This window comes from Xenopus laevis, chromosome 4S (genome assembly GCF_017654675.1).
Source record: "Xenopus laevis strain J_2021 chromosome 4S, Xenopus_laevis_v10.1, whole genome shotgun sequence".
Taxonomy (NCBI): Eukaryota; Metazoa; Chordata; class Amphibia; order Anura; family Pipidae; genus Xenopus; species Xenopus laevis.
The window spans coordinates 35709872-35731599 of NC_054378.1; the positions used below are offsets into that span (position 1 = coordinate 35709872).

Sequence of the window (21728 nt, forward strand, 5' to 3'; positions counted from 1 at the left end):
TTACTCTATGCCAATGCCCAATTTGCCTCGGTTGTTTTTTTTTTACATTGCTTCAGACATTTGTAAGTAAGTTCAGGCGGAAGTTGCTCAAAGAAAGAGTGCATAAAAAAATGACACCATTGTAACACCATTTTTTACACAGTGATGCCTGGCGATGTGAGGCAAATTATTCCGCCATTTTTTTACAATCGCGGAATAATTTATAATTAGCAATTTTATTGAAGCCATCTTGGCCACCAGATACTCAGCAGAGGACACCCTCTCTGCCAAAAGACATTATTCTGCCATGCTTACAGTTCCAAAGCAGTCATTTAATTTACTTGATTGCAACGGACACTGACCAGTTTGGTAAAAAAACACCATGTCAGCTTATGTGCACAGTTATTCTACTGCTGGAAGCTCTGCCCTCAGGCATCAACCAAGACAGAAATGAATGGAATGGAGCTTAGTCAGCTGTCACAATACAAGTGTGCTTTAGCTTTATTTATGAAATGTAATAAGATAAAGATAATATCATGAAAATGTAAATTATTTTCTGGAGAATAGATTTCTTAAATTCACCCAAATTACATTTTCTTTGCTTGAGTATGTCAGAGAATTGAATTTACTTGACAGATTGCTAGACATATTTTATCATTTCCCTTTTTTTATTAGCAAACACTGAAGAGTTAATTGACCTTTCCACCTTGTGATGGCTCACTTGTTTTGGCAAAAAGCCCCTTGATAAAGGGTTTTTGCTGAAAAGTTGGGGTAATTTTCATTTGCTTGAAAAAATGTAGTGTAAAACGAAATTTGCCAAAAAACTGTGTAAAAAGCTATGTAAAATAAATGGCAATTTATCAAGGTGTATTTTATCTTACACCGTGCAAACGCTAAATTTGCCGCCATTATTTTACACTGCTTCAGACCTTTGTTAATAAGTTCTGGCAGGAGCTGCTCAAAGAAAAGAAGCATAAAAAAATGTTATGCTGTTTTTTATACAGCAATGCCTGCCAAATTATTCTGTGTTTTTTTTACAACACATAATGAATTGGCCCCTTAATGTGCAATACTTTTCCTGTAAAGATGAACTTTTGTGGTACCAATCCTGTGTGATTTATTTATTGTATTTATATTTGGTAGTATACCGATTTAGGCCCTCTTTCTTTCTATGGGGGGAGGGAGGATTTGAGGACCCTGCACTTTTTATCTATTAAGGATACCCAGCCCTTTTTTTTTACTCATGAACACCACATTCAAATGTAAAAGGAGTTGGGGAGCAACACAAGCATAAAAAACGTTCCTGGAGGTACCAAACAAGAGCTGTGTTGGCTATTTATATATTTGGTAGTATACCAATTTAGGCCCTCTTTCTTTCTATGGGGGGAGGGAGGATTTGAGGACCCTGCACTTTTTATCTATTACAGGGATACCCAGCCTTTTTTTTTACTCATGATCCACATTCAAATGTAAAAGGAGTTGGGGAGCAACACAAGCATAAAAAACATTCCTGGAGGTGCCAAACAAGAGCTGTGTTAGCTATTTGGTAGCCCCTATGTGGACTGGCAGCACATAGGACGCTGTGTTTGGCAGTACACCTGTTTTTTATGCGACCAAAACTTGTCTCTAAGCCTGGAATTCAAAAATAAACACCTTCTTTATGGGCACTGGGAGCAACATCCAAGGGGTTGTGTGAAACATGTTGCTCATGACCCACTGGTTGGGGAGCACTGATGTATTACTTATATTACTATTACAGTGGTAAATATTGTGCCCTCCATTAATCTATATTTCTTTTTTTTTTTTTAATTTTATCTTTCTCTCCATTAATCTATATTCCTATCCTTTCTTTGCCTTTTTACCTTCCTAGACCTGTTCCTGGATTCTTGACTTTACTCTGTTAGCTACCAGTCCTAAACATTGGTCTGTTACTTAGTGTACCTGAAGTCTGAACTGATTTCTCCAGGTCAATACTACTAGTCCCTGAGGCTAATTCTTAACAGATTCTGTTCCTGGCTGTGAAACCCAAATCTGTCACTTCCATTACCTGCTCCTCTGGTTCAATCCCGATGTCCCTAATTTGTTAGTGAAGTCTCAGAGGAAAGATTTGGTAAGGAGTGGAAGTATGGTAGAGGGAAAAGAACAATGGCAAGGAAGAAGCACCTTTACAGAGACAAGACAAAATATAGTCATTGCTTCTTCCCTTTACATTTCCATAAAACACATCTAAATAGAAGACAAAAAAGTGGATTTTTTTAAACCATTATTGTGTACTAAGACAAGAAAAAATTGAATAACATATTTCTAAGTAAGGAAATATGAAGTCTTACCGATTTAGCAAAGCTGAAGAAGCTTTTAGTTTCTCCAGTAACCATATTGGATGAGCCTAAAACACAAGTTAAATTAAAAGTTTGTAATTTTTCTGTAACAATGCCAGGATTCAATATAAATAATGCATATTTTTATATAAAAAATAAATAATTGCCTGGAGCATATATAAATATATGCTTCAGGCTATTGTTTTCAGTGATTGACAGTTTACCCAAATGACAAGTGCAGCTTGTAAACATACATGGCTATATGTAAATACTGATCCCACAACCCAAGTCAGAAAATAACCCCAGATAATAAGCATATCACTACATGTGTTGGTGTCATCCAGTCATTATGACTTTCAACAGGTGAAAAGGATCTGACAGAGAAATGGGACTCACAAGGTATTATATTGAAAGCAGAGAACATTTCTAATGCAATACACAATAAAAGAACTAACCATATAATATATATGTTCCCAGTGGTTTAAGTAGACCAATGCCTTTTCCAGTGTTTTCACCACATAAACAGTCTAGAACAATGTCTACTCCATCAGGAGATATTCTGTAAAGCAGAAAGCAGGAAAGCAGGTCAAACTGCATGTGCCAATAAGTAAAAAAATAAAATCACCGAACACTATGACAGATTATTACATTCTGCAACTGGATAGATATTATTGACATTATTACATATTCTTAACCGATTTTTGAAGATGGGAGAAAAAAATGTTTTCATTAATAACATGCCATTCAAATTGTGAATAAAATCGAATTTATTAGCGTTGAATAAATTCACATTACTCGACCTTTGATAAATAAATATGATCAGAACTTGCCTTGTTCTTTGAACCAATGTTGAACAAAAAGAGTGTATACTTACCATTTAAAGCCAAACTTATGAGCTTTAAGAACTTCAAAATATGGCATAATATTCTGAGACATTTCGTTTATTCTAAGGAACTTTATAAAGTGGCTTTAGTTAGGGTCCTCTAACCAAAAACTGTTTTGTTTTGTTTTTTTAACTAAAAAAACAAAATGTAACTCTAAGCAACTTACCAATGTAGATACAGTAATTACTCCTTTCAGCAGCAATTACATTTCCATACTTTCAATATGTTTAAGCAATGTATATTGGAAAAGTGCTTAGAATTTCCTTTAAAGGAAAAGGAAAGTCTTCTTCCACTTGGGGGTGCCAAATGTTAGGCACCCCAAGTGATTGTATGAACTTACCTGAAACCCTGGGCTGGTGCTCCTATCAGCAGAAAACTGCACTGGCCTTGGGTTATACCAGCGAGCACCATGGAGTGATCCTCTTCCGACTTCTTCTTTCTTCAAATTTTCTGGTGTAGACGCATGTGCAGTAGAACGAAATAGCCGCCTTTTTGCTCTACTGGGCATGCACAGCCGACAGAAGAAAGAAGAAGCCGGAAGAGGATCGCTCTGTGGTGCTCGCTGGAAGAACCCTGGGCCGGTGCAGTTTTCTGCTGATAGGAGCACCGGCCCCGGGTTTCAGGTAAGTACATACAATCACTTGGGGGTGCATAACATTTGGAGATCCCCATTAAGGAGTATTAGAATATTTAGAATTGCTTGGTAGGCTAATGCCAGACTAGGGTGCACCTCTGGCTATGTATAAAGGTGGCCATAGACGCAAAGATCCGCTCGTTTGGCAATATCGCCAATGAGCGGATCTTTCCCCGATATGCCATTAACGAGCATGGCTATATCGGGGGTAATCTGATTGTTCGGCCGTATGTCCGAGCGATCCGATTACGATGTGCAATGGGCTCCGGCGGGATCGGTCGGGTCAATATGAAACCTGACCGATCGATCAAACGACCAATCTCCGCCGGTGGCACTCTCCACATACAATCCGAAAATCTAGACGAATCCTCGATTCGTACGATAGGATCTGTGTGTCTATGGCCAGCTTGAGTCCAGGGTAAGAATCAGCCAATCTGCTCACATCTGTGTCTGCACCTTTAGCCACTGCTTCAGCCTGGGTGCACACTCACAGAGAATATTTCACCATGAGCCAAGAAACATGCTGGTATGACAATAGCACAAAGTGAAGCTTGAGAAAAGCAATGTCTTTAGGCACAGTGTACTAGCAATTTTGTAAACATTTTTTTATATCTTAATTTTTTTTTTTAAGAAATAATTGACATGAAAATGAAGCGGTTTCATGAACATTACATTTGTTTTGTCACAATGTTTAGATACTGATTTACACATTCCTTTTACAAAAGAAAGGGAAGACTGAAAAGGCAAGAACAAAACAGCAGGTGAAAGAGAGCGATCTGTAGAAAAAGAAAAGATAAATGGACCCGTAAAAGAAAAACATAAAGTACCCTTGTGTCTACACTGCAGATTCTACAGTTCCGTTTTGAGCTATGCTATTTCAGGGTTGCTGAATTTTACTGAAAAAACAACGTTAATTCAGAGCTTTCTGGATATTGGGTCCCAGAGAGATCCCATATTAGCACTGTATAGTGTAGTGGTACATACAGTATACTGTTTCAAAGAACGAGAAAGTGGTTGTAGAAGGTTTTTATTGTTTTAATCTAAACTGTATGTTTAATGAATATATTATTTTTAGTACAGACAACCAAATAACTTAATCACTGTTGTATTTTACTGCTCTGCCTTCAGCTAAATCACCAGATAATAGCACAACAGCTCAGTAAGTAGCATTGCTGCCTTGCATCACTGGAATTTTGGGTCCAGTTTATTTTCAGCCAGTATTTGCATGGGTTTCCTGTCACACTTCAAAAACATACAAGCAGGTTAACTGGCCCCTGATTAAATTGACCCCTGTATGTGTAACTGTGATACAGGTATGGGACCTGTTATCGGGAAACCCATTATACAGAAAGCTGAGAATAAAGGGAAGGTCATCAGCACCGGATTTGGTTGCCGGCCGCCCCTAGGCTGCGAGGTCCAACCAGGCAGCCGTGCGTTCCTAGCGCCCGCCTACACTTCCCCTTCCCAGCGCACCGGCGAAAAAGCTGGCACATGTCCCCATAATGCGGCTGGGCGGCATGCCGCCCCTATTTTTTGCCGCCCTAGGCCCGGGCCTATGTGGCCTCGCCACAAATCCGGGCCTGAAGGTCATCTCACAAAGAGTGCTGTTTTAACAAATAAATCTAAGTTTTAAAAAGTATTTCCTTTTTTTCTGTAGTAATAAATCAGTACCCTGTACTTGATGGTGGAATGGGTTTATTTCATAGTTAAATTTTTTTTAACAGATAATTTTTCTGAAAAACCCCTGGTCATGCGCATTCTGTAAAATAGGTCCCATACCTGTACTTAAATTGTAAGCTTCACTGGGGAGGAAGATTATGAATAGTCTCTGTAAAAGTGCTGTGTAATATGCTTGTGCTATACATATTAAAGGGATACTGTCATGGGAAAAATGTTTTTTTTTTTCAAAACGCATCAGTTAGTAGTGCTGCTCTAGCAGAATTCTGCACTGAAATCAATTTCTCAAAACAGCATTTTTTTTTACATTTGATTTTGAAATCTGACATGGGGCTAGATATATTGTCAGTTTCCCAGCTGCCCCCAGTCATGTGTCTTGTCACTCTTTACTGCTGTACTGCAAGTTGGAGTGATATCACCTCCCTCTCTTCCCGCCCCCCAGCAGCCCATCAGCAGAACAGTAGGAAGGTAACCAGATAGCAGTTCCCTAACACAAAATAACAGCTGCCTGGTAGATCTAAGAACAATAGTAAAATCCAGCTCCCACTGCAACACATTCAGTTACATTGAGTAAAAGAAACAGCCTGCCAGAAAGCAATTCCATTCTAAAGTGCTAGCTAAAGCACATGACCAGGCAAAATGACCCGGGATGGCTGCCTACACACCAATATTACAACTTTAAAAGAAATACAATTGCTGATTCAGTAATGAAATTTTATATTGTAGAGTGAATAATTTGCAGTGTAAACGGTTTAATTTAGCATAACATCATAAAAATCATGACAGAACACCTTTAACTACAATAATAACAGCGGATAGCAAGGTGTTTGGTTATTTACGTTCAACTTAATATCCTATACATATATAATATAAACAATACCCCCCATCCAAACATACATATTAAAAGGCATCAATAAAAAAAATGTATTTTACCTTTTAACTTCTTGGACATAATCTGCATTTCTGTCAAAAAGATGAGTGAGAGAATTCTTAATAGCTTCATGTTTGAAGGATGAAGCAGTTCCAAAAACTGTAACATTTGGAATTGTGGAACAGAGCTGTGCCACTGCTTGTCCCTAAAAAGTATGAAAATAATGAACTTATTTAGCATATATATATATTCAAAAGGTTGGTGTTTGACTGCACACATCCATGTTATATAACATACAGAGTTTTCTTGTTCCCAAGAGCTGCCAGTGACCTTCTGTGCATGTTCAGCCCACAGCACATAAACTGTATGGTTGATTTATATTATTAGAAGTGTAAATTCTTCCCCCAATATGAGTGAATTAAATAAAGGCAATTTAAGTATGAAAAATCATTGTATGTCTAGACAATTAAATTGATTTTTATACTCCAACCTTCATACCCTCTAGTGATGCAAATGTTGAAAAAAAATATAACCCTTAGAAGCTCCTAAATAACATGCATCCCAATTCCAACTCATTGCATTCCAACTGTAATCCAAACGTGCTGGTAACATCATGAGTTATAGAGAATAGGCCCCACCAATGGAGAAGGGAACAGCAAGGAGGTAAGCAAAAGGAAGGAGCAGACACAAAAATACCAGCATTGGACTTGCCCAAACCCAAGCATGCAGACCCTTTTTGTGGCCCAAATGCGCCAACTTGTGTAGTAATCATCATGTCCTACAAGTCTTGGGTGCGCCTGGAATCATGAATTCCCTGTACCAGGCTGTGTCTCAGATTAGACTGAGTAGTCTGTGTTACTTAAAGTCAGTCAAAGAGACAAAATGGAACAAAAAGCTGTTTGTGAGTTTAAGAGATAACATCTCAGAAAGGAAAAACAAGACATAGTAACATTATTAGTTAAGTTACATATTTACATAGGTAAGTTGAGTTGAAAAAAAAAGTTCAACCTCTACAAACAAACCCCATTGCATTTATGCACACACTCATACCTACTGTACATATGTATACACTCATTTAATAATATATAGTAGCACAGACTTATACTCCAATATCTATACTAATTGTAGATTGTAGTATCACAATAGCCTTTGATATTATTCTTGCTCAAGAAATTATTGTAGATATTATAGAATCAGCCATCACAACATCACCCGGCAGTGCATTCCACAACCTCACTGCACTTGTGAAGAACCACCTACGCTACTTCAAATGAAAGTTCTGTTCTTCCAGTCTAAAGGGGGTGACCTCTGGTTCGCTGATCATTTTATGGAAAAAAATATAATGTCTTTTTCCAACCTTCATAATTTAAATTCTCTGCACTCTCTCCAGCTCACGAATATCTTTCTCTTAGGGCTGGAGCCCTGTACTGCACTGCATACTCAAGGTGAGGCCTTACCAGATACCAAAAAAGAGTTTTATACTTTAAAGAGTCACATATTATCCCTTGAGTTGATGCCCTTTTTGATGCAAGTCAGTACTTGATTTGCTTAGAAGCCATGTTATGGCACTGCCTGGACAAATGGTTATCTGCAAATATCCCCAGATCCTTCTCAATTAAGGACACACTAACACTTAGGGGCAGATGTATGAAGGGTCGAATATCGAGGGTTAATTAACCCTCGATATTCGACTAGGAACTAAAATCCTTCGACTTCGAATATCGAAGTCGAAAGATTTAGCGCAAATCCTGCGATCGAACGATCGAAGGATTATTCCTTCGATCGAACGATTAAATCCTTCGAATCGAACGATTCGAAGGATTTTAATCCAACGATCGAAGGAATATCCTTCAATCAAAAAAACTCAGGCAAGCCTATGGGGACCTTCCCCATAGGCTAACATTGACTTCGGTAGCTTTTAGCTGCCGAAGTAGGGGGTCGAGGTTTTTTTTAAAGAGACAGTACTTCGACTATCGAATGGTCGAATAGTCGAACGATTTTTAGTTCGAATCGTTCGATTCGTAGTCGAAGGTCGAAGTAGCCCATTCGATGGTCGAAGTAGCCCAAAAAACACTTCGAAATTCAAAGTTTTTTTAATTCGAATCCTTCACTCGAGCTTCATGAATCGGCCCCTTAGTGAATAACTTGCACTGATATTATTTCTACTTAACAGAGATTTAGATCTAAGTTTACTATTTGCTTGTTTTCATTGTAACAGATAGATCTCCTTATCTGGTAAGGAGGAATTGGCACATATTGTACTAGTACAGGTATGGCATCTGTTATCCAGAATGCTCGGGACCTGAGGGTTTTCCAGATAATGGTTCTTTCCATAATTTGAATTGTCATACATTCTAGAAAATAATCTAAACATTAAGGAGCAGATTCATTAAGGTTCCAAATTGGAAATCCAAATTTTTGAGTTGGATTTTTGGTCAAAACTCACAAAGGAACAATTAGAATTTGACTATTCGCCACCTAAAACCTACCGAGTTCATGTAGAAGTCAATAGCAGAGGCACAGTGACCCATTTGAAGATGTTAATAGCCTTCCTGGCATTCAAGTTTGTTTCAGAAAAAAAATCAATTTGTGTTTAGTCTAATTAGATTCGAGTTTTTGGGTCAGTAATATTTGTTTGAGTTTTAGATATTAGATTTTTTTCTTAAATAAGATACTATTCGAATGTCGAGGTCATTCGAGTTCATTCGACTTAACTCTAAAATTCGACCTTTAATAAATCTGCTCCTAAATAAACCCAATAAGCTGGTTTTGCATCAAACAAGCACAAGTTACTGTTTTTTTTATTGCAGAGAAAAAGTAAATCATTCTTAAAAATTTGGATTATTAGGAAAAAATTTAGTCTATGACTGTCTTTCCATAATTCTGAGCTTTTTTTATCAAAACCGTTTAGGTTCAGGGGTATAGTGTTTCTTTAGAAATTGTGTGGTGGTGTCCTACTTTATAGCCAAGGATATTTTGGGGTGATCAATATACCATTTATTAGGCTTTTCCCATTGTACTAGATTTTGGACATGCTAAAACTAAAGGTATAAGGAAAGATGAGTGGATTCCTGTAGGCATGCTGAATGATTGGTAAATGCGTATCAAATCCTCATCTCCAAGAAAATAAGAACCACTTATATCTTTGTATAAACTTTCTTTTCATTTTCAGATCATTTTTGTGATTGATTTTTCTCCTGCAGTTGTACTTGTCTTCTCTTATTTCTAAATTCAGATTGTTGCCATGCACAGGGATACAATTTCAGAGCAGTGCCTATAAAAATCATTGAATGGTATAAAAAGGATGATAGTGGAATTAAATGTTCCAATTTAAAAAAAGGCTACAGGCTCAGGAGGATGGAATGTCCAGATAAGATCATTTTCATGGGAAATGTAGAATGTTATCATATTACTCAGCATCTAATGCACAAAAAGAATATATGTTGAGTAAAATGAAAGTATATTTTATGAACCTAGAGTCTAAACAATTAGGGGCACATTTACTTTGCTTGAGTGAAGGAATACAATAAAAAAAATTTGGCTACTTCGACTTCGACTCGAACAATTCGAACTAAAAATCGTTTGAATATTCGACCATTCGATAGTCGAAGTACTGTCTCTTTAAAAAAACTTCGACCCCTACTTCGCCACCTAAAACCTACCGAGGTGCAATGTTAGCCTATGGGGAAGGTCCCCATAGGCTTTCCTATGTTTTTTTGGTCGTAGAAAAATCGTTTTGATCGATGGATTAAAATCCTTCAAATCGTTTGATTTTTCGTTCGATCGAACTAATTGTGGTAAATCCTTCGACTTCGATATAAGGATTTACATTCGGCAGTCAAATACCGAGGGTTAATTAACCCTCGATATTCAACCATATGTAAATCTGCCCCTTAAAGTGCATATTTGCACCGCAAGTCTAATGTGACTCATCAAGTGTAAACTTAGCTTCGTTACCAGTGTTACAGATTTGATTTTCTGTAGATGAGACATTTCAACGTGGTTTCTCATGCTGTGATAGACCTGTTAGCAGACATGCTGCTATCACATAAAGTACATATGATATAAAAGGTTACAGTTTGCATTAAGTGTGGGTGAATGTCATGGCATCCCTCATTCAATAAAAAACGAAACGACTAAAATGAATCTCTTCAGTTGATAGTTGTTATCTGGACATCAGGATTAAGCCAATCTCATGTTATGCTCTAGTCTATATTATTCTGTATCCAGTGGAAAAACAAATAAAATGAATAACCACAATTACCAAAGTGCCATGTTAAAAATGATTTGGCTTTAATAATTTGGCTGCATTAATTAATGAGAAACATTGTGCCCTTGTGTTTGTTTTCACATCATACCAATAATTATACTCGTTTGTTCTATGATAAATAAAGATTACTAAAGAGGGTTTAATATAATTATTCCAAAAGAAATTATTACAATGTCTATCATCCCTTTTCATTATATTTCTAAATTCCATTAGCATTTATAACATATGTACTAATTTTCAGGGTTCCTTAAGTCACTAACGGAAATAACATTCGCAATGCAAAAAGTTATGCCTTTGCACAAACATTTAAAATAGCTTTTGATATTTAGTGACCTCTTCGACAGTGTAAGAAGGTTTGGGAATATTCTAGTTAGCACAAGTGCACATTGTATGTGAAAAAAATTACGACAGATTACGACACCTTCAAGCAATTCTTAAAAGTGCACAGTTAAAATTCACAATGCAATAACAGTTTAAGGAAGAATATTACATTACAAATACAAATGCAAATTTTTATTCTTATTTGTGCAAATTGTTTTTCTCTTTGTGACTTTTATTACATTCCCACAAAAGTATTTAGAAATATCTGTGTTGATTATTTCCCCTGAAGAAGTGGGTTCTCAAGATCAACAAAACACAATGGGAATTTTATGCCAATAGTTTATAGTTTTACTACTGATTAGTCTTAGCACAATGTATCCAACTTCAACTTACATATTTATTTTCCAACTTCAACTTACATATTTATTTTCCATTTCAGTGAAGGGGTTCTGGGAAACCCACAATGGGCTGGCAGTTCAGGAATACTCCTGCTGAGGTTTCTTTGTATGTGATAAGCATATACAGGTATGGGATCTGTTATCTGGAAACCCAGAAAGCTCCAAATTACGGAAAGGACATCTCCCATAGACTCCATTTTATAAATTTAATCCAAATTTTATAAAATGATTTCCTTTGTCTCTGTAATAATAAAACAGTACCTTATACATGATCCAAACTAAAATATAATTAATAAATAAATTAATAATAAATAAATATAATTAATCCTTATTGGATGCAAGACCAGCCTATTGGGTTTATTTAATGTTTACATGATTTTCTAGTAGGCTTAAGGTATAAAGATCCAAATTACAGAAAGATACGTTATCTGGAAACCCCCAGGTTTCAAGCATTGTGAATTACAGGTCCCATATCTATCTATCTATCTATACTCACGAACACACACAAACAGCCACACAATTGAAAGTGCAATTTTATTATATTAAATTTATTTAATTACATTTATTAAAATTTACTATAAAAAATAAATGCCTACTATATTATGAGTTGCATAATAATTCCAGCACACATCTACATGGAATGCGACAAACAAAATTATTACTTTTTATGTGACTCCCCAGAACATGCAAGTTTATTGTTACTATATATAGGGGAACTCCTGCCATGAGGCAAGGTGAAAAAGATAGGTTACCAGGGCTGGCAAAATACTGCTCATGGTATATTTATATATATATCTATCTTATTATTGTCATATTTATTGTTATATGAATCTATGAATAACTATATCACAAAGTAACTTATTTGTTAATTGATACAAAAAGATTTTCAGTTAATATACTTTCAGAATTCCTTTGCCTTGTATTCAATGTATGGACAACAGATATGTTGCTAAAGACATATAAAGACATCCCTTTTCAAAATCTAAAACCTGAATTGGTTTATTCATGCAGGTATTAGCAAAATAATTGCATTCGAGGCTTAGTAAATCAGTGTTACAGTTGGTATAATTAATGTACTGTTCATCATACACAGCCTCTGATGTTTGCCTCCTCCTGGAGTGTAATGCTGTAATGCTACAGATGGAGTGTGGTGAACTAGGAATCAACATTAATGTATGAGAGCTTGCCAATGGATGCTACCACTGTGCACAATTACCTGCACAATTACCATTGTATTTACAAATTACCATTTTTTGTGCAAAGTTTCAAATGACTCCAAGTGAGCCCAAATTGCCAGTCTTGATCTGCTAAACTGTACAGCTATTATTAAAGTTAAAAATACGGTACCCCCTTTTAAAATGAGCTCATTCAGTTCGGCTTATGTAAAAATGGATATAAATGACTCCACTTGGTAAAAGGAAACCATGATAGTTTGCCTCTAATCTATTTCTCTACCCTCCTTAGGCTAATGTCACATGGGCCGAAATGCGCTATGTGTGTCTGCACCCGGGTCGAATCAGTGGCTCTGGGTGCAGGCATATGAGAAGGTTAATGCCAGCAGAAAGGCTGATTTTGCCTACATTTATCCACAGGTGGAGATATCATAGTTTTAAGCTCTCAGTCATGCAACCCCTTCCTGTGCTTGCCCTTAATTCTTGAAGCCCCTTTGCTGCCCAAAAAGTCTGGGCACTACTCACAATGGGAAGCACAGGGATTCCATTTTCCAAATCAATCACTTTACAATGGAACAAGGTCAGTGTGAAATGGTTCATTTCAATCTGTTCAACCAAAAAAGTCTGTGTAAAAAAATACATTTATGTATGTGTGTATGCACCTTTTCTACATAAGCCCAACTTAATAAAGATAAGTAGTAATTTGCCAGTCATTCCATTATTTTCAGACCAACAAATTGCTCCCTGTATCAGCACAAAGTCACAACTTGTGCTTTTGCTGTCCTGCATGACAATATTACTGTGTAATCCCTTCAGGCCATTTACTTTTATTCTTTTCTATTTATTTACTGTCTCTGCAATAAGCTTGCACCTTATCTGACAATTCTAGCAGGTATTACATGGAAATCAAAGAGGTTTTGGAATCAAGCTGCCACTTGCTACTGCTATAATTAATCCAGATTGAGATGAAGACAAACATGAATCACCCCATCAATTACATCATCTGAGCCCTTTCTGCCCCTGTCTGTAATAAAGGCACTGCTGGCAACAGTTTTGACTCATAATCAGATCTGAAGTCCTTTGTCTGTAGCTCTACTTCAGTCATTTAAGTATGAGCTAAAAGATATAAGAAACCACACAGAGGCAATCTGTTTGTTTTTATGCAGCTTAGCAAACACTAAGCACACAAACTGAGAAAGTCAGAAAATGTTTAAAAAGTTCTGCTTTTCTTGTGAACGAGGCATCACCGAAAAAAATGCAAACATGGGTTGGGAGCCGAATGGCATTGGGTCGATTTCCCAACATTCTTATTTTGTTCTTTTCCCAGAATCATATTTTTTTAAAGATACCTTATATACTCGCGTATAAGCCGAGTTTTTCAGCACCCAAAATGTGCTGAAAAACTCAAACTCGGCTTATACGCGGGTCATACCTCCTTCCGCGGCCCCAGCAGGACTGTCTGTGACTGACTGTGTCGCCGCCCGGAGCAGGTCCAGGAGCTCCGGGCGGCGCGCCCTTCCCTGCCGGCGTTCGCTCCCAAAATGGCGGCGCCCATGGCCGCCACGTGGGAAGCAAACATGAAATAGGGGTAGACAGAGGACCCTTTAACAGGTACCTGCCCAGTGTCCCCCAATTGTTGCGGCCGGGTCACATTCACATTTTGAAATCTGACATGGGGCCCCTAGGCTTATACACGAGTCAATACATTTTTCCAGTTTTCTTAGGTAAATTAGGTACCTCGGCTTATACACGGGTCGGCTTATACACGAGTATATACGGTAATAATAATTATGGATTATACTAATTTAACTAAACCAATTAATTAGTGATTTATTAAATAAAAAAAACGTTGACAGCTAACAAAGGTCAAGGTCATATAGATGTAAATGGTATCTGTCCTTTTCCAATTTAAAAAATCTTCCTTTATTTCAAGCTTTATGGGGTTTTGAGGTTTTATTTGCACAAGAAAAGTAGAGGATTTAGAGCAGTAGTTTCCAACCAGTAGCTCGTGAGCAACATGTTGCTCTATAACCCCTTGGATGTTGATCCCAATGGCTTCAAAGCAGGAGCTTATTTTTGAATTCCAGGCTTGGAGACAAGTTTTGGCTGCATAAAAACCAGGTGCACTGCCAAACAGAGTCTCAATGTAGGTTGACAATCCACATAGGGGCTACTAAATGGCCAATCACAGCCCTTATTTAGCACCCCAGGAACATTTTTCATGCTAATGTTGCTCCCCAACTTCTTTTACTTCTGAATGTTGCTCACGGGTTCAAAAGGTTGGGGATCCCTGATTTAGATTAATTCCACATTTGTATTGGTTTGTGCTTTTTATATTAGGCTGTTTAAATAAATTAGTTGGCATTTGTGGGTTTAGAGAAAGAGTTTTTTTTGTGGTCTCTAAAACCACTATAATCAGTAGCGGGCATCCTTGATAACATCTTATATCCTTATATTTATGTTTTGATGTAACATCAAAAGTGGCATCGCCAAGCAACTTTTGTAAGGATACTGTATATATATATATATATATATATATATATATATATATATATATATATATATATATATATATATATATATATATATATATATATATATATATATTACAGATTATACACAGGTTTATGTGTTACATTTAAAAAAATCCAATTAATAAGTCATAATATTGAGAGTCAACATATATTGATTTACTGGCATACACAGTTGACTTCAATCAAATTAAACTCAGATTTGCAGGGCTATATACTGTAGCTGTTCTGGGATTGGACTGTGCTATTTACAAGACTGGGAATGATTGGTGTTATTTACTTCTAATTGATAAACCAATGTAAGACCCGTAACAAATGATATGATAATTAAATTCACAAACTCTCTTCAAAATGATGTTGCTTGCATGAACAAACCTTTACAACAATGACATAAGAATATGTGTCAGATATGTACTGTGTAAGAAAGTTTTAATATCCATAAGACTCCAGTGGAAAATTGTGCCTTGCTGATAAATTTGAAAAAAAGGAAAATAGTTGATACAATATATTGCTCGTTTCTAGGTCCAGGTATGATACAGTATGTTGAGAAGAACAATCTTTAAGTTAACATTTAGCATGTTATAGAATGGCTAATTCTAAGCAACTTTTCAATATGCCTTCATTTTTTCACTGACCCCATCAAGAAATAAATGCTCTGTAAGGCTACTAATGTATAGGTGAAACTAATTTTTATGACTCATCTTTCTATTCAGGCCCTATTCAGGTCCTATTACTGTTTCCTTTTCATATCAGTGCAGGGTTGCTAGAGTAATGTGCAACGTGCTAGTGACCCTAGCAAATGAATTGCTGAAAAGCTACATAACTCAAAAACTACAAATAATAAAAAATGAACAAATCGTCTCAGACTATCACTCTCTCCATCATACTATAAGTTACATTAAAGGTGAACAACCCCATTAACTAGAATAATAAGAATGTATCATGTTGAATGAGAAAGCTTTCGATGGATAAAAAGTCAAATGACTTACCACTCCGCCACCAGCAGAATGGACCAGAACAGACATTCCTTCTCTGAGATTGGCCACTTCAAACAGCATCATGTAGGCTGTGACAAAGTTCATAGGAAGAGAGGCGGCTTCAGAGAAGCTCATGTCGTCAGGGATCTTGTAGACAAACTCTGCGGGTGTGCACGCAACCTCTGCCCATGCATTGTAGTTGGTAAAAGCCATAACTCGGTCACCTATCTGGGGCAGAAATATACAGGTTTGGGAACAATGTTTTTAATTCCTGTGGTAAGAAATGTAAGTTATTGTAATGCACACTGTAAACAAAAGCCTTTTCTGATGAAATTTCTCCCCACTCCTTATCGCTAAAAGCATTTGCATGTACGTTTCATAAATTGTTTGTTTTTTGTGGCTTCAACTTTTACAAACTTCCAAGACAGAAAAAAAATTTAAACAGTAATACTACTTCATGCCAGAGCTGTTGTTGTTCCCTTAAACCACTGGGAAATATTGGCAGCTAGCTAGTGATGGGCGAATTTATTCGCAAGCCGTGCAGTAGAAAATCGGCAGCTTCAAAATTGTTGTTTGTAAATTTGTGGCGAAGTGAAACAGGAAAAATTCGTCCATCACTACAGCTAGCCATTGCATAGGGCAGACTTACCAACACCATATGTAAGTAAGTATAAGATAAGTATAAAACATGTCTGGTACGGGCTGCTTTAATTCAGTACGTTATGCTTCTCAACAGCTGCTCAGAGCCACTGAGCATTTGAGTGTCGCAGACACTTTCCAAGATGGTGACCCACTGTGACAAGTTTGAAGTCCTGGATCATTGCTGCTATTGAGAAGCTGAAACTTTAGGCTGGTGCAATAAGTTCAGTATATAAAATATGTCATTTTTAGCCATATTCATTTTGGGGTTTAGTTCTCCTTTAAAGCATATATGATAATATGATATGATGCACTTCTTGTGGAATCTGCATACATAGAATTTTATTCTTTCTCAGTCTGAATGCTTAAAAGTAAGCCATTACTCTTCATACATTTTAAAATATATTGTCTTTACAGGGTTGTCTTAAAAAAAAATACTGTCACTTTTTTTTATTATCCTATTATTAGGTTTTAACCTGTTTTTTTTTAATAAATATGAAATCAAACACTAAAGCTTGAGCCAACACAAACAGACTAGAAACAGTGAGATCATACCATTACACACCTCAGATTACCATAGAATAATCCTAATATTCAGAATGATTGACTTGACCCAGTTGAAATTAGTTTTTCTGAACTCTAAGGGCTGAACTACATGGGGGATTGGTCAGATTTTGCAAGTATGACCTTTAAAATCTTTTTATGCAACAGCACAGAAAAGCATGAGTTTTGTGGGATGCTACATTTTGATCCCAGATGGTATGTTTAGGCCATGCATCTACATCCAAAGGTTAATGTCAGGGAGCCGGGAGCTCCCTCCATGGAGGTTGTCAGGATCAAGGAGGAAGCCCTCTTGAGGGAACAAGGTCGCGGTGTCCAAAGGGTTAAACAAAGAATAGTCAGGATCAGGCAAGAGTTCACAGGCAGGCAGAATACAAACAAAGTCCAAAGTCCAGGCAAAGGGTCAAGAAACAGATCAGGAACAAGATTTGGCAATAAGGCACACAGGAAACCCAGGATACACTTTAGGGAAAGTATGCCTATTCTTGGGCGCCATTCTGGCGTCTAGTTGGCGCTTTTATTTTCAAATTTGGCGCCATTCTGACGTCATTGACGCTCTTGCGCCGACGTCGACGCGCTGACGTCATCGCGCCGGCGCCGCTACCCACGTGGCGGCCATGGGCGCCGCCATTTTGGGAGCGACGCCGGCAAGGAGGGACGCGCCGCCCGGAGCTCCGGGCGGCGATCGTGACAGTACCCCCCCCCTCACGGGGGGCCTCCGGACCACCAGGACTTGGCTTCTGGGGAAATTTGGAGTGGAACTCCCTCACCAGACGAGGAGCGTGAACATCACGGTGTCCTTCCCAGGAGCATTCTTCAGGACCAAAGCCCCTCCACTGAATGAGGTACTGAAGGGACCCTCTGGAGATCCTGGAGTCTAGGATTTTCTCCACCTCGTACTCGAGTTGACCCTCCACAGAGATGGCAGGAGGAGGAGATTGACCGCCAGAGAACCGGTTGGTGATGGCGGGTTTCACCAGAGACACGTGGAACACGTTGGGGATTCTCATCTCTGGTGGAAGCTGGAGTCTGACAGCCACAGGGTTGATTATCTCCAAGATGGGAAATGGACCCACGAATTTTGGACCCAACTTGGGAGATGGTATCTTCAACCGGATATTTCTGGAAGAGAGCCAGACATTATCACCCACCTTGTAGGGAGGAGAGGATCTTCGACGACGATCCGCGAAAGTCTTATGAACAAGAGCGCTCTTCTCTAGGTTCAACTTGGTAGCAGCCCAAATAGCAGACATATGGGCTGCGGAATCGTCAGCAGCCGGGACGTCAGATAGCACAAAGTCTTGGGGAAAAGCTTGAGGATGCTGACCATACACCGACATGAACGGAGACCTCCCTGTAGAGGAATGACAAGCATTATTATGAGCGAATTCCGCCCATGGGAGGAGATCAGACCAGTCATCCTGGCAGAGGGATACGTGGTTCCTCAGGAACTGTTCCAGGGCTTGGTTCACACGTTCAGCTGCCCCATTCGTCTGCGGGTGGTAGGCAGACGAAAATTGAAGTGTTATTCCCAAGTCTTTACATAGGGAACGCCAGAATTTGGCGGTAAACTGGGTGCCTCTGTCGGAGACGATCTCCACCGGGAAACCATGCAGGCGGAAGATGTACTTGATAAAGAGTTGGGATAATTCCACCGCAGAGGGTAACTTCTTCAAAGGGATGAAATGGGCCATTTTGCTGAAGCGGTCTATGACAACCCAGATCACAGTATTCCCACCGGAGGGAGGAAGTTTGACAATAAAGTCCATAGAGAGGTGCGTCCACGGACGAGAGGGAACCGGCAAAGGCTGTAACAACCCGCTGGGGCGGGAATGGCTAGGCTTAGAAGTGGCACAGACATTACAAGCAGCCACAAAGTCCTTTACATCCTTGCGGATATCAGGCCACCAGACTAGGCGCCTCAAGAGTTCAAGGGTCTTGGCCGGACCAGGATGTCCAGCTTGCCTGGAGCAGTGGGTCTGTTGCAGGATGGCCAGGCGAAGTTCTGGAGGGACGAAGGCCATGCCAATCGGAGTATCTTGAGGAGCCGAGGACTGCCCAGCCAAGATCTGGTCGGCAAATTGGGGATACAGAGAGGCAATGATCTTGACTGGTGGAATGATTGGTTCCTGCCTCTCAGGGTCACGGTCCACCGGAGTGAAGCTACGAGACAAGGCGTCGGCCTTCAGATTCTTGGAACCTGGGCGATAAGTCAAAACAAAGTTAAATCGAGAAAAGAAAAGTGCCCACCTGGCTTGTCTGGGATTTAGCCTCTTGAGGGACTGTATAAACTCCAGATTCTTGTGATCTGTGTAAATCTGGACAGGAATTTCAGAGCCCTCCAGGAGGTGACGCCATTCTTCAAGGGCAAGCTTGACTGCCAAGAGTTCTCGATTTCCGACATCATAGTTCTGCTCTGCGGATGAGAACTTCTTGGAGAAATACGCACAGGGGTGCAATTTTCCATCAGTGGAGTGTCTCTGAGAAAGGATAGCTCCGGCTCCGACTTCTGAAGCATCAACCTCGATGCAGAAGGGTAGTGCGGGATTGGGATGTCGGAGAACAGGAGCGGACGTGAAGGCCTCTTTCAAGGACTGAAAGGCTTCTAAGGCAGATGGAGGCCACAGGCTTGGTTTACCCCCTTTCCGGATGAGGGCCAGGATAGGTGCAATGCGGGAAGAGAACCCCCGGATGAACTGTCGATAATAATTATCAAATCCGATGAATCTCTGGATTGCCTTGGTACTCAGTGGGAGAGGCCACTCCTGGATGGCCGACACTTTCATGGGGTCCATCTCAAATCCCTCTGGAGAGATAATGTACCCTAGGAAGGGGATCTTGGATACCTCGAAGACACACTTCTCCAACTTGGCGAAGAGAGAGTTCTTCCTCAGACGAGAGAGTACCTCCTTCACCTGGGAGCGATGACTTTCAAGGTCCTTGGAGAAGATCAGGATGTCGTCCAAGTATACGACTACGAACCTTCCTAGGAGATCTCGGAACCAGGGCCGCCATCAGGGGGGGACAGGGGGGACAAGCGTACCGGGCCCGGGCATGAAGGGGGGCCCGGCAGCGCTGCATTTTTTGAAGATCCGGGCCCCCCTTACGAGCGCCCGAGCCGTACGTCTTGCCTCTTGCGTGCCGAATGCGGAAGTGCCGAAAAGCCGAAGCCGATGCGCCGAAAAGACCCGAAGTCACGGAAAAAGCCGATGTCACGAAGCGCCGAAAAGAACCGAAGTCACGAAAACAGCCGAAGCCGAAGTCCTGAAGCAGCGCAAAGACCCGAAGTCACGAAAAGAGCCGAAATTGAAGTCCTGAAGCGGTGAAAAGACCCGAAGTCACGAAAGGAGGCGAAGTGGAAGTACTGAAGCCATGAGTTCAATCCTACTGAACACCAGTTTGTGTTTTTTTTTTTTTTTTTAATCCCCTGGCCACCAATGTATTATTTTAATATTCTATAGGCCCCTGCCTCCAATCTTTTTTTTAAAACTTTTTTTTTGGGGCCCCAATTTTTTTTTTAACTCGTAAGGGGCCCCTTGCCACCATTGTTTTTTTGTTTTTTTTAAATTTAAATTTTTTTTAATTTTTTAACTTGTAAGGGGGCCCCTGCCACCAGTTTTTTTTTTTTTTCAAAAAAAATTTTTTTTTCAAAATTTTTTTTGGGGCCCCAATTTGTTTTTAACTTATAAGGGGGCCCCTGCCGCCAATGGTTTTTTTTTTTTCAAATTTTTTTTGGGGCCCCAATTTGTTTTTAACTTATAAGGGGGCCCCTGCCACCAATGTTTGTTTATTTTTAGTTTTTTTAAAAAATTTTTGTTGGGGCCCCAAGTTTTTTTTAATTTATAAGGGGGCCCCTGCCACCAATGTTTTTAAAAAAAAAAAAATTTTTTTTTTTTTTTGGGGCCCCAATTTTTTATAAGGGGGCCCTGACCATCAATAGCTTTTTACAACTTGTGTGGGGGGGTTACTTTTATAGCGCTGATGTCTGTGTGGTCTTTTAACTGCGATGTGGAGTGGGCGGGATATGGGGTGGAGCTTGGTCGTCAGTGTGGGCGGGGCCCAGGGGGCCCCAAAAATTTTGTTGTACGGGGCCCCGTGATTTCTAATGGCGGCCCTGCTCGGAACACATCATTAACAAACTCCTGGAAGACGGCAGGAGCATTGCATAGGCCGAAGGGCATGACAAGATATTCATAGTGCCCATCCCGAGTGTTGAATGCCGTCTTCCATTCGTCACCCTCCCGGATGCGAATGAGGTTGTAGGCCCCCCGGAGATCCAACTTGGAGAAAATCTTTGCTCCTTTCAGCTGGTCAAAGAGCTCGGCAATCAGGGGCAGGGGGTACCTGTTTTTCACGGTGATCTTATTCAGGCCCCGATAGTCTATACAAGGCCGAAGGCCTCCGTCCTTCTTCTCCACGAAGAAGAACCCAGCCCCTGCAGGAGAGGTAGAAGGGCGGATAAACCCTCGCTGGAGATTTTCTTGGATGTACTCCTT

At 39.5% G+C, this 21728-nt stretch overlaps 1 protein-coding gene across 1 annotated transcript in view; it reads right to left on the reverse strand.

Annotated features, from left to right (window-relative positions):
- The window catches only part of vat1l.S (vesicle amine transport 1-like S homeolog), a 51167-nt gene that overhangs the window by 12345 nt on the left and 17094 nt on the right, over positions 1 to 21728 (reverse strand). Inside the window, exons 3-6 of the mRNA XM_018260474.2 lie at positions 16045 to 16260; positions 6426 to 6568; positions 2753 to 2856; positions 2310 to 2365 (exon numbers count right to left, since the gene is read on the reverse strand). Of these exons, the coding sequence (XP_018115963.1) occupies positions 2310 to 2365; positions 2753 to 2856; positions 6426 to 6568; positions 16045 to 16260 (519 nt within the window). The remainder of the gene's footprint in view (positions 1 to 2309; positions 2366 to 2752; positions 2857 to 6425; positions 6569 to 16044; positions 16261 to 21728) is intronic.